We start from the raw sequence: 17,338 nt of genomic DNA, 5'->3' as shown, positions 1-17,338 counted from the left end.
TCAACCGTGTGATGGTGTAATGATAAATACTCACTTTCAAAACGTGCAGTATGGCTCTCACAGACTGTGATTTTAACAATCTTATAGGTTCACAACTAGCCACACTGTACGACACAAATCTAATAAGTTTTCTGTGTGCAGATTGCACAATAAAAAGGCAAGCTGATTCGCAGCCTACGACGGCGCGAGTCGACCTGATTGTACAAGAACATATTCAAAACATAAACATGAATGGAGCCCCTCACAATTTTGGCATATATGTGCTTGGAAACAAATCCGACAAAAAGGAGGAGGAGGAGAATATTGGTACGGCCGTGGCTCGGAAAGAGAGGCCAATTTTGCAAAGGGATCTTGAAGTAAATAATTGTTAGGATCGACGAGCATTGAACGTTAGCATTCACTGTTAAGGTCTTTCACTTTCCAAGAAAACACACGACATATAAATGGAGCAAACAGGTCGGCGGTCACAATCAACCCAAATTTCTGATTGATAAAATTCAAATTACTGTCTGAATTATATCCCAGGTTGTCTTAGAGCTGAGACCAAAGATTTTGCCATGATTCTCCCACGATTGCTATTTTTCCTTTGCAACGGCCGATAATCGCAGTGTGTTTGGGGCTTTTACAGGATCAGTCAAATTTACACATTTGCACACAAAAAGTAACTGCTGTCAAGCAAACATCAACATGAGAAACAATTTGGGATTCAGTGCCTTTTCCCAAGGAGACTTTCACACACAGACAGAGAGATGGGACTGCCAACATTGGGATGGGAGGATAATCCTCCCTACCAAACAAAAGGCATCAGGTCCAAGCTCAGATTGCGTGTGCAGAAACTGCCCTTTTTTTTTTTACCAGATTTATTTCATTTCCCTAAAAGCCCAGACTTGCAGTTATTTGACATGCATAGCAACAACAGTCAAGAAGAAATAAGCAATCACAACATGCGCACCAAGGTAACTTGATTAAAAACAATTTTTTAACTAACAAAATGTTTTGAAAAGAATAAATCATAATGTCTCCCCGCTTGAGCTCTTGTGAGCATTGTGTGAGATTGAGCTGACAGGAATTATAAAAATAATATCAAACCAGACTAGTACATTCAATGTGGAAGCAAAAGTGTCCTTGACTGCAAAGAGGAACTAAAAAGGACATCATACACATCAACCACAAACTTGTGAACACGGCAAGACTCTGCAGCATCAGACGTGTTTGCAGCAAACCGACAGTCAAGTCATCAAGCCTGATTTATGTAGTGGCAAGACATAAATCAGCAGAAAGACATCAAACTTCAATCAAGTCATATTCTGTATTCTATGCAACACCATGATGCAAAATAGAAAGTGAATGCACTTACATTAAGGCGACATGTTACTTCCTGCTGAAAGGCCAAAATAAATAGAAAAACAACAATTTCGTTTGAATATCATAAAGACTTGAAAAAAAATTTTTTTGACAAGGTTAAGACCCTAAATACTGTATGAGCAAATATAATAACACAATTGGAACTTGCAATGTTGACTTACTAAGACTGTAAAATGCAATATATATAATACCCTGAGGGGAATTCTTTAATGGGCGCTTCCAACAACAATGCAATGGGATGCAGGATATCAAATATAGAAAAGGCTGAGGAAGCCAGTCTTAGTGTTGAAGTATTGAAAACTTAATAACCATCATGTATTCTAGTGCTTCAGCTGTAATCATATTAACGTGGGCTAACCATGTAATAAATGTTAAAACTGATTTCCCCCCCTAAAAATAGTACAAACATAATGCATGAGCCTACCTGCTGAGTTGGAAAGACTTAGAATGCCATTATTTGCAAATCGTAAAAAAAAGTTGGAAAAATCATATCAATGTACTTGCGGGAAGCATTAAAAGTATATTCACAATACATACACCTAATTTATGCTTACTAGAGCACTACAAGCAAACATCATGACTCACATTGAGCCAGACATAAGAAGCATTGTCTGAGGGAAGTAATTATCTTGGTCATGTGTGGAACTAACAACTTTCATTCGCGACACTGGTGGAGGCTGATAGCTGAGCTTTGTCTAAAATCGTCAGTCAGCGTGCAGAGAAGAATACTGTGCTTACTCTGTATTGAAGATAGACTTTGTGAGGAAAAAGTGTTGCTATGACTTGGCGAGTTCTGACAGTTCACTGCAGCCCCCTTGTATATTGATGGATCTCGACTCTGGTGACTGCAAGGCTGACTGGGCATATTAAAGGGTCTCATTTCAAGGCCAACATTTCTCTCGATTTTCCACTCAAATACATCGCTTACACAGAGACACAACTCACACAACTTAACTGGAAAAGCCAAGTCAACTATCACACGGGTTTTATTATCAGCAGTAAAACCCTCGCTTCAATGATAGTTCAAGTACTTTACAACTACTATCCAGGATGATAAGAATTCGGTACATATCATATAAAAAATACAACTGCAGTAATTAGGTGCCTAATCTTCATTTATTGTCAATACCAGATATTAGATGTTGTCAGCTTTCTCATTATATACCAAGCAAAAGAAGAACAGAACCATAATAGGTTGTGATGAAAATTAACGACTGCAGTACAAAAATACTCATGGAAAACACAGAACTTCTGCTATCATGCTCGTGTGAGTAAAGCCTTACAGCTGCCTTCTAACACAGCGTGTGAAGTCATACAGAAACTTTGCTTCTGCTGCAAGAATGTTGTTTTCAAGATAATACAAATAAGAATCACGTTAAAACTTGTGAGTCTTTCTTCTTGAGCAACAACTACAACTGTTCAAGTGCGGCTTCAACTTAAACGTTGTAAGACTCCAGATGGCACAGTATGTAAATCTAGAAGAAACTATAAAAACCAACATGCCAAAAAAAGGCTGGGTTGTTTTTTGTTTTTTTTCCTTCCTTCAAAAAACCCCTCAGAGACCACGTTTAAGAATCAAGTAGCTAAGGTCATTCGATTCTTCAGATCCAGCTATAAAGGTCTGAGCGAGGACCTCTTCCTGGATGAGCCCGTTAAATGTGCAAGAAGCGAAAAAGGGAGAAAGAAGGCAGAGTCGGAACAGGGTGGGATGGGAGGGAGGAGCGGTGCTGGAGCGGGCCCGGGCTTGAATGCTCCATTGAGGTTTGGTGTTTTGATGGAAAACTGTGGCAGAGCTGGGCCAACTGCAGCAACAGTGGCAGCAAGCAAGGCTGGGACTGGACCAGACCAGACCATGAGGCGTGAGAGAGAGTGAAAAAGAAGGGATAGAGGGAGGGACAAACAGCCCTGAGAGAGCAAGACTCTGACACAGTCACTTCTGTGAAGAGGAACGAAAACAGCTTATAAGGAACTAGAACAACTTGGAATGAGAGGAAGCACTACAGGTTACACTCAATTCCTTTTAGAATAACAAGTGTCTGTTATGAAGTAACTAGTAACTCGCGGGCGGTAACAACTTCTAACTGCTCATGAGGATGAAAGCTGGCAGCATGCATCTGACATCAGGATATGCAGCTTAATAAAGAATGTATCTCCCCGTCATTCATGCAAAGTTGCTGTTGTGACTTGCACAAAATGAGATGTTGCAGTAATGTGGAGTCTCTACTAGAGCGCAGAGCAATACAGTTCATAGCGCAGGTGTTGTTGGGGTTGGGGGAGGCGAGGCCTGTGTGAAACTCGCAGAGGATTGGACTCTTTTAGGAGTTGCCCGCAGGCTGCAAAGATCAGACTGAGGTGTGTCCATACCAGGAGATGAATTACAACGTCGTACACTACAGCACATCCTCAGATGCCGAGATTGCGCTGCAAGCTTTGGTAGAACTGACGGGCGAGTCTGCGGTGGCGGCACAATCTCCTCGCAGCTGGGTTTTGAGCTGAGTCACGCCGCTGGCCTGCCAAGAACCAAAAACGGCTGGCACTATCTGCTCCTCAACCGAGCCGGCCATTCATAGCGCGCCTCTAAAACGAGCCAGTGCTTCTCTCTGAATGGTGTAATGATACAGTCTGATTCAGGGCCCGCAGCCAGCCAGTGCGAGAGAGAGCACAAACACACTGCTGGTTATCTAATCTTTATACCTGAGTCACACAATGTGGGTGCACAGACAAACACAGACTGCATGACGTCATTCCTTTCCACTCCCTGCCACTGAGAAAGTTGTCTACACCCACGCAATTATATTTCTTTTTTTAAACTACCTCTACATGACACTGGCTTCGCGTCCAACAAAGCAATGTCATTCTCAACATGTGGCCCCAGTGGTGTGACAATGCAGTGTTGAGTACACTGAAGTATGGATTTAAGGGAAGAAAGGATTAAGTCAGTGTACGAGACAGAGACAGAGCGAGGGAGGGGGTTGCAGTGTGTGCTAGAGAGACAAGACCAATAGCTTTGGAGCTCAAGCTACAGCCTCGGGGGGAAAACTGTGCCCTTTCTGCCCCAATAAACCTCATCAGGATTCCTGACATGAGGGCCGGGGGATAGACATTTCTTCACGCTATGCTGTCTGCTGTCCTCGAGCACTGGGAAAGGAAAGAAGGTGGCTCAACATGCTTCACCGTCCACACCGGTGCGAGCTACGAACACCGCCTCAAAAACCTGACAACTTCCCCGATCGATAGATCCTCTGAACTGATTCTTCAGATCTCGACAAGGCATCACTTTCTAAGTTACTTTTGATTTCAAACTGTTTTATGAAAGTTCATCTAGTTGTTATTGATGAGGTTTATTAACCAGTCCAAACTGTGATTTATTAGCAGAGACACAAAATCACCTGAAAAGACAAATCTTTCAGGAAGAACTAACCTGAAATTATCTCAAAAGATTTGTTTTAATTAATAGAACTACAGCATGCTGGTACTGACACTTGAGTAAAAACACATTACTGACACGTGATTCTCTCCCAAGCTGTAAAACATCCGCCAGGGTTTCCCCACAGAAAAAGTTGCTCAGTCTGGTAGCGTTGGGATCGTTATTGTGCTGTAATGCTTGATTCTCAAATTTTGGGGGAACTTTCTTTTTTTAATCATACTTATTTTGATTATATTTGGGTTTGTTTGTTTGTTTCCAAATCTACAGTATGATGTACAAATATAATCTGAATGTTATTCTATTGTTAGAATTTTCACCAACAGAGAGCCTGTCTAATCAAGTTGAGAGTATATACAAAAACAACAGTCCAATGGAGAAATATTCCAAATGTAATAACTACAATTATTTGTTATTTTTTGCCGAATTGTTGTACATACAATGGTCAAAATGATGATGTTCTGAATGGTTTTTTTTTTTGGTTTTTTTTTTTTTAAATGGTGGGTTCTTAGTTTTGGAAGACTTAAACCACAATCAAAAACATTTTGGCATCAAGTTGACTTTCCGATTTGACACCAGTTGCTACAGAAACTGTTTTCGCAAAATGCAGATTGCCTGCTGTTGCCATGCCGCCGTTAGATGTGTTATTCCCACTCAAAAGAGTCTTAGCAGAGGATTACATTTACTAAAACATTGTAAAAATACTCCAAGATAGGAAATGCTAGTTTCCTAAACATTTTAGGATTGAAATGTTTACTGTTAAACAATTGATTTCTCTGTTATTAGCAGTTCAAATGCTGTATTTTTTTTTCCTTCTATTCATTGTGGATATACTGTCGTCCTTGATGCCAGAAGCAAGAATGTCAATGAGCTAAGCAATGGTCTGGTGTTGACAACAACTGATGCCACCTCCTCATCGTGAGCAAATGCAGCCCTGCATCATTGATGCAGCTGAATGATGTAGCCGCACTCATGCAGCATCCACTCTGATTATAAAAAATGCATTAAAACAAGAACTAATCCTCTGGTTAAACCCCGCAGGAGGTGAATAAAAGAGTGACCAAGATAGCAATACAGTGAAGAAAAAACTGATTCTATTTTTTTTTTTCGTTTACTCCGCACTAAAACAACTTTGCTTGATGAATGCAAGGCGTCGGCGATACTTAATACGCCGAGTAGCCAGTCGCTAAGGGAAACAGAGAATGATTATGGCCTTCACTCGCCAACAAGAGTATACACGAAAGATCCTCATGGAAACCGTATAATATTTTGCAGTAAATCCCTGCACTTCCTCTTCATTGGCTTTTCTATTGCTTTCTGCTATTAAAAGCGTGAACAGTCATTCAGAAAGCAGTGAGTCTACAGGTAGATAAGAGAACTTGTGTTGCGACGCTTTGTTCTTGGAGAGAAAGAGCTGGAGTGTGTGAATCCGTCTATTCACCTCTGAATCAGCAGAAACAGGCGATGGAAGATTAATCACAGATGAGCAGCAAGTTGGTTCATTCTCTTGGCAATACAGCCTCCCAAAGTGCTTCACAGACTCAATTAGAGCATCCTCAGTCCCTGGGAATAAGAGTATCAGCATGGCATGACACAGAAATCTATATTTCCAACTGGAAGACACAAGTGACCAAATCAGCGTAGTAGTGATACGCATTATATTTCCATAATCAGCTCAGTAAAAACGTTAATATCTGTATTTACTTGTGCAATCAGCGGAAATATCAATGCTCCGTAAGTGCTGCATTTAGCCTGGAGGCAAGAGCCTAGTTTCAGACCACAAAACCCCCTTACATGTACACGTGAGGACATGACACTTGGACGAGACAGATCTCTTTTCTTGTCCCCTTTTTCATCCTCCACTGTTGTGATCCTATCTTTTGTGGAGTGAAAGTAATGTTTGGGCCCTAAAGCCCTTTAGCCTACCAGGGCAGGATTGTAGAGGGTGTCCACAAGCATCAACATCACAGGGCTGGGTGATAGACCCCCTCAACTCCCCCAGCACTCTGGGCCCCAGCTCGCTCTATGTCCCGGCTCCACCCACTCCACAGCATCACAAGCCCCCCGAGGCAAAACTAGTTTCTTTCCTCTCTGCCATGCCCAACCATTCTTCTATCTCAACTTCTTTTCTTTTCTTTTCAGTCAACCTTAAATTGATAGCCAAGAAAATAATCTAAAGATTTGAATATTTTTTCACTAAAATGTTTCCTATATAATTTTGTAAACAAATACTACTTTGATGTGCACAGTGAAAAAAATAAAATAAATAATAAAGTGGGTGATTTGAAAACTGAAATTAAAGATGCATATAATTCAGAGGGGGTGAACGAAGAGTGGCAGGGGTGAACTCGGTATGGTGGGATCTGGTGTGTGCCTGCCAAAGTGACATCCAGGTGTGAGCCCTTTCTCCAAAGGGCTTCATTTACATTCTATAAATAACCAAAACAAAGAATCTGCTATGTGCATTGGTGCAGGGGTCTCTGGTTTGGTAGTATGTTTCAAAGAGATTGAAATAACATATAAATCTCAAGTCCAGCTCTCCAATAACCACAACAAAAACAAAGTAGCGCTGCTGCACCGATAACGTCAGGCCGCTAAAGTGTGGACAGGTCCTAAACAACAAATCCAATCTGAAGAGCGATGCATTTAATGCAATGCTGATAACTTGACCGGCCATTAGAACGCACTTATAAGAAGATGAAGTAGATGTAACAGGGACCACGCAAGACCATATATTGGGCATTTCGAATGAGAGCATCTGTGATGCGGATTAACGAGTGTCCCTTCTAACTGTGGCAGTGACTCACTGTATGATAGAACATACTGCAAGGACATGCAGATGTTTTATTTTCATTCTTTATGTAGTTCAATAAAGGCTTCAAGTGTACAATAGCTCTATTCAAGACCTTTGTGCAAAATAAATACACACTATTGTGCCGATTATGTTGCAGGCTATTGGAGCACCACGTTGTCGGTGTTTACAGACAGCTGAGCTAACAATGTTGGATTAAACAACACACATTAAGGAAGAATACAACATTTCCATTCATGCTTTACAACGTATGCTACACATTAATGCGGGATCTTAGGCTGGAAGTGCTTCGGTGAAAAGAAAACTCCTTCCTGCAGCGTGTGCATAATACTTTGTTGGTCGACTGTTCCGTTTTGGGAGTTTTTTTGGACTCAAAATTTCCTATCGAGAGGGCCAACGTGCCATTTAACACCTTCCATATCTAGTTGGTTCTTCTGACTGTCACTACCGGAGCAATAGCCCAATAGCACATGTGCAACGGCAAGTCTACTTGGACAAACTGCCTGAAATACATTGCCAGAGACTTCTCAGGGATTTTAAATCAGTCTGCATGCAGATGGGTTAATTGTTTCAAGATTTTGAATCCAATTAATCATGATGATAAATGAATCTGCGTTTATTGTGATAGAACTCGATTATCAAATAATTAGTGTAGATTAAACTTTACACATAAAAATCTCACAAGCCTGGAGCTATCTTTTACCCCACCACTAGTTTTAGCTGTGTCTGTACAACACCAGAACCCCTCGAGTTGAATGTGGCAGTCTATTTAGTACCTTTTAAGCCATCATGCCGGATGAAATATTGGTTGCCGAGTTTGTGTCTAAATGTATCCATCTTTACTTGCAGAAGCCTCATTGGTGTGTAAACACTGTTATCCCGTGCATGCTGAGTGGGAGCCGTTGCTCTTCTGATCAGAGCGCTGAACGACCTCTGGAAACTCATTTAAATGCATAGTAAGAGCAGCTGACACAGCTTCCTCGGTATCAGTGCTGACTAGATGGAGTCGACGCATGCTGCATTATCAGGGAGGGACGCTAAATACAGGAGACGCATGCGAGCAGACCGAGCTGTCAGAACTACTCTTGAGGACATTTATCATGAGGAAACAAACTACACTGCAGTGGGGCTGAATATAAACTCTACAACCCTGGTATTATCCAGCTACATAATTATTTTATTGGTCAAAATGCATGACAGTAATTGATAACAATTCTGACAAACGATGAAGCTTTTACCTAATTTATAATGTTGCAACATCAAATATACTTCCGCTGTATTGTTTATTATAAATTTAACAATCTTGAGTTTTTAGCTGATGATTGGAAATACACACACAAAAAAGAAAAAAAATTGAAGACATCACTCTGGCTTCTGTTAAGCTGCGATTGGCATTCTTGCCTTATAACTGACAGTTTAATGTCTCAACAAATACCTGCTAACTCACCAACATCATTTACATTCTAATCAATGACAACAAATCAATTCCTGACAAACTTGATGGGGGCTGACATAAATCCACACTTTTCCTCCCACAATACAATAACAGAGACACAGTCCAGCCAGCCCCCGCTCTGAAAACACCTGATCTCCACTGACAGACCTGTGTGGAGAAACATACCACACGCAGCCGGGGTTGCTGCCCCCCTAAAAGCTATTGTTTACTATTAGTGATGTCACCAGCACCACTTCCCGGGAGGGCCTCAGGGTGGGGGGGTGGTGGGAAAAACGTGGAGATCAGCAGAACTCTATGACAAAGAGCTAACCGCGCAGTGAACTGATCCACCGGCTGGCAGCCCAACCCCAATAGATGCTGGATGTATACGCCCCCAATCCAAGGCCAACAGGGCGAAAAAGAAATGCACAACATCACATGTGAAAGTGGAGAAAGCAAGGCCAAGAGAATGCAGAAAGACCAAAGGAGGGAGGTGGGGACACGTAACACTGCTAATCGATAAAGTCATTACCATGGACCATAGCGAAAATCACTCTCATGAGCTGCTGCATGCTAAACAATAATTCAAATGTAAGACAACTGTAATTTTTGTGCAAGGTACACAGCTGCTTGCATGCATGACCTGTAGTCTCCTCAATCACTGTTTTGCATTTTGTCTGTTTAGGTTTATCCTAACAAACTGCACCAAGTCAAACTGGCAGATTAACAATTACATTTTTAAGGCCACTGAGCTCAAGAAAACAAAACACACACACACAAACACAGAACCAGGATTTCACATACACCACTACAAGGAACAGGAACATACACAAAACCTGTTTCGAAAGTCTATTACATGCAAGTTATTTGAGGTTGCTAAACATGTGTAAAAGCATCCACCAGAGGATAGGATGCTCCATGTTGTCAGAAGTGATATTCACTTTTTAGTTAATCACTTTTGGTTCTGTTAAAGGCTTGATGATAGCTCGCTGAAGCATCACAAGATCTAATACAGGTTTAGTCAATGATGCCAGTCTTAGTGCTATCACACACACACACACACACACACACACACACACACACACACACACACACACACACACACACACACACACACACACACACACACACACACACACACACACACACACACACACACACACACACACACACACACACACACACACACACACACACACACACACACACACACACACACACACACACACACACACACACACACAAATAGCAGTTGGTGCCAGCTACTGCTGCCATCATTTGCAGTGGGGGAGGGTGGTCATGTAAAAATGGGGTTGGGCTTTAGCCTCTAGCTCTTGCCATGAGGAGATTTCATATCCCAACCTGTGCAATAAGCTCCCCTCTATTCTGAGTCTACCAACCACATTCCAGCGTATTGGCCTTCTCTGTTCTCACAGGTATGCGGGATTCAGGTGGGAAGGCTTGATGCAACGCTGCAGTTTCTCCTGTTTCACTGCCAAAGTGCATCTGATTGAGAATAGGAACCACTTTATTCGGCAGGTTCAAATATCACGGAGGAATTAATTCCTGTGACAATGTAAACCAGAGAACAGGTACGTATACTACACCTCAATGAGCCAAGTTAGTATGAACAACAGCTTCAACCTCACTGTTGATGAATCTGTTGGTCACTTCATGATGTCTGAAGAGTCACAAAATGTTGGAAATGTCAACCAGTGTTTTCCAAAGCCTGTGTAGCAGCCTAAAATGTCATATAAGCTACCCAAATGTTTAAAAAAAAGACATTGTAAAGACGAAACATGACCGTAAAATCAAAAACATACAAAAACAACCCCAAGTGCTTGAATATCAAAACATTTGTTGAATAATTTTTTGTCAATTGATCCATCATTGCAGCTCCACCATGAACTTATCTTTATCAGCTAATTTAGTCTATTCTTCAGGCTATGACACATGAGTTAACCCTCTGGTTCAACCTCTGAGTTGACAGCTGCCTCAGATAAGGTGATTACTTCACGGAGCTACGGTTTTGTCTAAATCCAGAGATTGTTTTAATAGGTGTAGGAGAAGGTTAGCGTTAAAGGCTTAGGGGTAATAGTGATGTTGAAAGGTGTACAGGGATCACGGATGACTGTTCCCTGGCACACAAACAGTAGCAGGCCTTCTCATTCCCTGGGCAAGTAAGTAGTACTTTACGGTCTGCAGTGAACTCCATTATCCATGCTGAGATCAGCAGAGTTTCCATCAAGACCTAATGTCCTTACTTAGTAATTGTATAACGCAGTTATTACCAAGCACATCAATACAAAGAAGCGTTTTACTTGGACCATACAAGACACAGTTAAATAGACTGGAGGTTTTGTTTCGGACCAAAACACACCGTCACCACAGCCTAGTCACAGTTCCACTACTGTGGTGTCACAGAGCATGAAGGTGAGTGTGTACTGTACCTGTCAGTGAAGCTGGACTGTGTGTCACTCATTGGGCTTCCTGTTCTAGATTTGCAGCAAATTATATCCTATTAACATTTTCCAGAGTGTGGTGAGGCAGTTTCCTGGATCGTCCTTCCCTGGCATTCGTCTTTAGTAGGATTTATAGTGAGCTCCGGTGCTTTGAATCAAACTCAGGAGGACAGTGTTGAGTTGTTGCAAGCAAGGCACCTCCAAACACTGAAGCAAAAAAAAAAAAAAAAAAATACTAACACTGTGTGTCCTTGTTAGAATTAAATAGCAGCACGGATTTTTACAAATGAATCAGGGCCTCGGTCGTGTGAGCTTGTCCAGCCCCGGCTATTAACAATATTATGGCAACAACAATAAATACACTGTTCCAGCTGGCAGTTTGTCGTGCATGTAACGGGACTCCTTCTGTGACCCCTCTTGCATCCACGTCCCCAGGTTTTCAGCAGATATGAAGCGTGTAAACAATCCTTATTCCGATGTAACAGACACCGTGTGGCCCTGCGATGGAGTCCCGTCCTGCCACCACCCTGGCTCGGCCGGAGTAGCCTCGCTGCGGTCGCCTAAACGATCTGCGGAGATGCTGGAAATTCCTGCAGTCCCATTTGGTAGTCCCAGCTCCTAGAAAAAAGCCCGTGTGTCGCTGCGTGGACGGCGGCTCTCCCGTGACCATGAGAATCGCTCAGAGGAAAAAAACCCGAGTTTCCAAGCGAGCCGTGATCCAAAAATTAGCAAAACAACTGCGGCTAATGCTCCGTCGGCGCGACGCCTCTGTTTTAACACTCGGAAACAAAAAGACGATTGCGGGATTAAAATTAGGTTTTTTTAAACGAAGCCCATGCGGGAGGGTTTTTCCTCTCGGGAAGATCCTTTTTTTCTCACGGCAAGCTGGCAGGCGTTGGATGTGACCAGCTACCAGCTAACAAAACAGATGAGCTCTTTCAGCAGAAAACTTTGCTTCGTGTGCAAACTAAAGCAAACTCGCCGTTCACAACAATGAGGCCGGCCGAACACCCGAAATATAAATATAACACACAACACCTCATGGATGATGACAAGCTGGTGATGTGTCTCCGCGCTTATGTCCTTCACACACACACACACACACACACAAAAAGAAGAAGAAAAAAAAAAAGTCTCCTTGAGGAGGGAGAGAGGGAGGTGTGGGGGGTGAATATCCAGCGGAGCGGCTCGGTTAGCACAGCGCGGCGCTCCTTGACTCCATGTTTCCAGGATTCGGTCGTGTCTCGGCAGAATAACCCGTGGATGTGAAGCAGAGCAGAGCTAGCTCCGCGGCCAGCTAACGGGACAGAAGGCAACAGCCGCTCCGCCGCGAGACAAACGAGCGAAACACCTCCCGGGAGGCTGGAGGGGAAACTTCACACGGAGAGCAAACGAGGTTCGGTGTTTTGTTTTTTTTCCTTCTTCTTCTTCTTCTTCGTCTTCTTCTTCTTCTTCGTCTTCGTCTTCTTCGTCTCACCCCCCCCTACACACGCAGGACGTTAGTCGCTCGGGAGGATAACTTGTGGAAAGACAGCAAGAAGGAAAAAAAAAAAGAAATCCCACTTTCTGCCACTAGCAACGCCCTAGCAGCCAGCGAGCAAGAGTCCAGAGCGGGTCCAGACCGACCACTTCCGCCGGTAGATGGAAGATAGAGAGTTTCAGCATAATGTCACTGTACCGAAACGGATTGCATTCACATGTTTTTCTGAATTAATGACATAATTATCTCATAATTCTGAGAAAAAAAAAAAAAAAAAAATTCGGCTCTGTTTTTCTGAATTTATTAGATAAGCACAAAACACAAATCATATCGTTACTCTCCCAAAAGATTTCTTTAATATTTTTTTTTCTTCTTAGTTGCTTCACGTTTGTCACGTTTTACTTTTTATTTGTGCTTTTTATGTATTTTATTTGAATTCAAACGTATGCTGATCTACTTATGTGTTTTTAATCATCATGTTTTCTTTCTGTGTGTGTGTGTGTGTGTGTGTGTGTGTGTGTGTGTGTGTGTGTGTGTGTGTGTGTGTGTGTGTGTGTGTGTGTGTGTGTGTGTGTGTGTGTGTGAAGTGCAAAAACTATGCAGATATGATAAAGTGATGATACATAATATCTCATACAAATTGGAATATGGTTCACATAATATTGTATTGCCTCAAGTTTCTACAGCAGACCAGACCTGTATAAAATTATGTTCGTTGTATCAAATCATTGTGAAAATTCAAGTGATTGTTTCAGGTTTGCCAATATATTTGAATTTCAAACTTCTATATTGGGGTGATTAGACCTATTGGAAAACATCTCTGTGAGGTTCTGATGGACACTCTTCTTATTTCCAGACCAAATATAAGAGAAATCACTAAAGCAATAAGCTGATCAAGCAATTACTGATAGTTTTACCCTCAGCAAATCCTTTTTCCTACTTTTCTATTTACAAATGAGTTAAATGGGTTATTCGGCTGTAAGATATGGTTCACACAGAGAGGGCAATATGTTGAGGTTAAGTTGATTCATCAATTAACTGTGAAGTAGTCAATCGTTTTCATTTAGAAGCCGTTACAAAACTTTGTTTGGTTCAGTTTCCCAGAGCAGAGAACCTCCTGTTTTGCTCCTCGTAATTGCCATTGCATTGAATGCCTTTAAATCCAGCATTAATGTAGAGCAAAATTTTTTTATAAAAACTCGCTACAGCATTTTAAAATTGTTTACCCGTGTTCATTGACCAAACAATTATGTCTTCATAGAGATAATCAATAGTCACAGCTCTTGTTGTTGACATCTTTTTCAATAGTTTGTTTTTCTACAGAGGCGAGAGTTATACATACACCGTGTCAACAAGGAGGCACTTTTCCCTTAGGTTTGATCACCGTTATTATTGTTATCATTATCTGTTTTTGTTTGGCAGCCTGTGGCTGGCTCGCATTATAAAACAGTAATTACACGGCTCATTAATGCCTCAGAGTCCAGAACCTAATGCATTGGAAGAGACCTTTATTTGGATAAAATGTCCCCAACTCACCCGGTGAAAAACTGAGTGAAATGACAAAATATTACATAGAAAACACACTAATATGTAAACAATACTCTAAATCTCTGTGGTGGCTTTTGTTCTTGTATTTGTATTTGTTCCATTTTAAAACCACATGGTGGAGAGTCAGCGTTCACATGCTTTCAGGACTGAGGAGCATAGTCAGTGTTATCAGCTCAATCAATATTTACTGACTCCACCAGTAGTCTGTAAAGACTGTCGATGCGCATGTTTGTAAATTGGTCCGAAAACTAATAACTGCAAAGAATATCGGGTGCTTTTTATTTTGCAGTGCCAAGGTTTATCTATCTAAATTCCTTTAGGAAATCAAATGAACTCATGCCAAACCTTTCACTATCCATCGTGCCACTAATGGAAATTATACAGTAGCTGCATCCCCCAACCAGTACATTAGAAGGTGCTATACAGTATGGGTGCAACTCGAAAAATTAAATGGAGGGGAAAGGGTTTAGCTATTTTTTAATCAAAAACAATGACAAATAGAAATATTTTTTTTGATTAATCTAAAAAGAAAAAAGGCTTTAAGTCATGAAAATTACTCTTATAAAATGTGATGTTTTCTGTTCTTTTTAACTCTATGTCAAAATGATCACAAATTAAATTGAACAAATGGTCAAATATGATTGCAACAACATTCAGATCTTCAAATGAGATTCACATGCCCCCTATAGTCATATTTTTGTCATTCAATTTTCAAGCAATTGACAAGATTCACAACCTATTCAGTATGCAGTGACTCAAATAGAGGAGTTGGCAATTAACATTCTGAGGGGGCCACCTTACAATCTAAGGTGGGGGAGGGGATGAGTCTTCAGTTCTACTTATTTCTTCCCGATGTGGACAAGTCTCCTATTCAGCAAGCAGTGAGTTACATAACTATTTCTTTCTGTGTTTTGTCTGGTTCAGACAATCAAATAATACTTTTTTTCAGTACAGCAGAGATAGTTTGAAGCAAGGAACTACTGGGAAAAAAAGCTGCCAACTTGAAAATGAAAATAAACTGTATTCTCTGCATCATCAATCCAGTTTATATACTACTTGACTACAAATTTAATGAAAACACATCTAATATTATGGAAATTCATAATGAAATTGGCACCAAATCAAACATTTAATTACTCGCATGTAAACACAGTCAGTTGACAATAGTGCAAATGTTCTTTTCTTTCATTGTGAAATTTTCTATTTGGAATATACAGCACAACCTTCCTTATGTTGACTCACTACCCATTCTCACATTATTGATATGACACCATCATGTGGACATTCGAGGTAACTCCAGTCTCAGTGTAATAATTCCTCTGTGTCACTGGTCCATTCAGTGTTTTCTACATTTGGTCAAAACATCATAAATCATTTATTTTACTTTACACACACATTACAAAGTTGAAGCATGATGTAACCCCAAACTAAACTCCTTTAGTCCTTGACTTTCTCATTGGGGGATTTACAGTACAGTCATAGACCAAAACAGACATAGATTAAGAAAGTACATTCAGATACCTAAGGCACACACCAGTTAGATTTGCATTCCCTTGAATGTAATTCTGATTTACATGAAACTGAAGTCAGGCAAACAGACTGAGGTGTGAGAAAAAGTCAAACTGAAAACGAGAATTAAATGCAAACCAAAGAAATTATGCATGTCTTGCCACATAAAAGAAATCTATATAGACTCAAAAAACCAATAACGTATGCACAGAACAAACACAAAGTGGAAACACAAAAATAAAAACGGGTAGTTTGGGGATATATTGGACCAGTCAATGTGTTGGACACCTAGAACATATCACCTGCTCTCATTGAGTACCGATCATCTGCCTGAAAGATTAATCACGCAGGGCTAAACTCACACTAAAATCCTACCCAACAAACACCAGAAGAAGTACACATTTGATTCATACATAAAAATCCAAATGAAGTGAAAGTTAATCAAATCATTAGTGGGAAAAAACCTGTGTCACTTCACATAAAAGACTCTAATTGAATACATGTTGAGGCACACCTAAAGTAGGATTTCAGACAGGCATCTCTAAACACATCACACACATTTTTTCTAAAACTCAAGCTTTGATATTACTTAACTTCCCTGAGTACGTCGTCTTTCAAAATTATCAAAGCGTCACATAAAAAGGCGACAGAATTTTTTTTTTTTTTCAAATTTTCTGATATGCCTTAACGGTACAGTATGTGAAATTGTAAGACTGGAGCCAATGAATAATTAAGCATGATGAAAGAACAATTTGGACTTCATCCCAAGCACATCTGTGCATTGATCTGCAAGCAAAGTGAATCCAGGGTTGTAATACCACAGTGCTCCACAGGAAGCTGCAGTGAGTAAAGAAATCTACAACCTTTAAAGACCAAGAGAGACACTTTTGTGACTTTTTTTTATCAAATCAAATTTAACTGGAGCCACACAACTTGTTTAACATTTAAAAATGAGGCTACCATGACACATATACATATAGTGTAATATATAGTTATGATGCAAGCATTTACTAAAGTTTCAATTCCAGTTCTGGATGGTAAACATTTTATTTTCAGGTTTTTGTACTTGATTTTAGCAGTTTCATCCTTCTTTTTCAGCATTTTTGAGATAATATTGACACTTATAAAGCAGCACTGCATGTTTTGTTTTCCATTTTTTAAGTCTTTCTTGTAGATGTGGCTCAAGAGCCAGAGGTTGCAGACTCTTGCTCTCTTAGCCATTTTGTCCTTCATCTCACAGGGGAAGATGCAGCAGCAGGAGCCCACGCTGGCATATAGGCTGATTTCTGATGCTCTCAATAAC

The 17,338-nt window shown here is 40.8% G+C and overlaps 1 protein-coding gene across 2 annotated transcripts in view; it reads right to left on the bottom strand.

The window, feature by feature from the left end:
* The window catches only part of arhgef12a (Rho guanine nucleotide exchange factor (GEF) 12a), a 46,521-nt gene extending 33,494 nt beyond the window's left edge, over positions 1–13,027 (bottom strand). Inside the window, exon 1 of one of the 2 annotated variants that reach the window (XM_080459300.1) lies at positions 11,487–13,027. In XM_080459300.1, the coding sequence (XP_080315426.1) occupies positions 11,487–11,518 (32 nt within the window). In that variant the 5' untranslated portion in view covers positions 11,519–13,027. Of the gene's footprint in view, positions 1–1,357; positions 1,385–11,486 lie in introns of those variants that run through there. The other variant, XM_080459301.1, reaches the window with a different exon arrangement.
* Between the last annotated feature and the right edge of the window lie 4,311 nt (positions 13,028–17,338).

This window comes from Lipophrys pholis (genome assembly GCF_963383615.2).
Source record: "Lipophrys pholis genome assembly, chromosome: 3".
Lineage (NCBI taxonomy): Eukaryota > Metazoa > Chordata > Actinopteri > Blenniiformes > Blenniidae > Lipophrys > Lipophrys pholis.
Note: the sequence above shows the minus strand (reverse complement) of the source record. Positions and strands in the feature narration are given on the sequence as shown.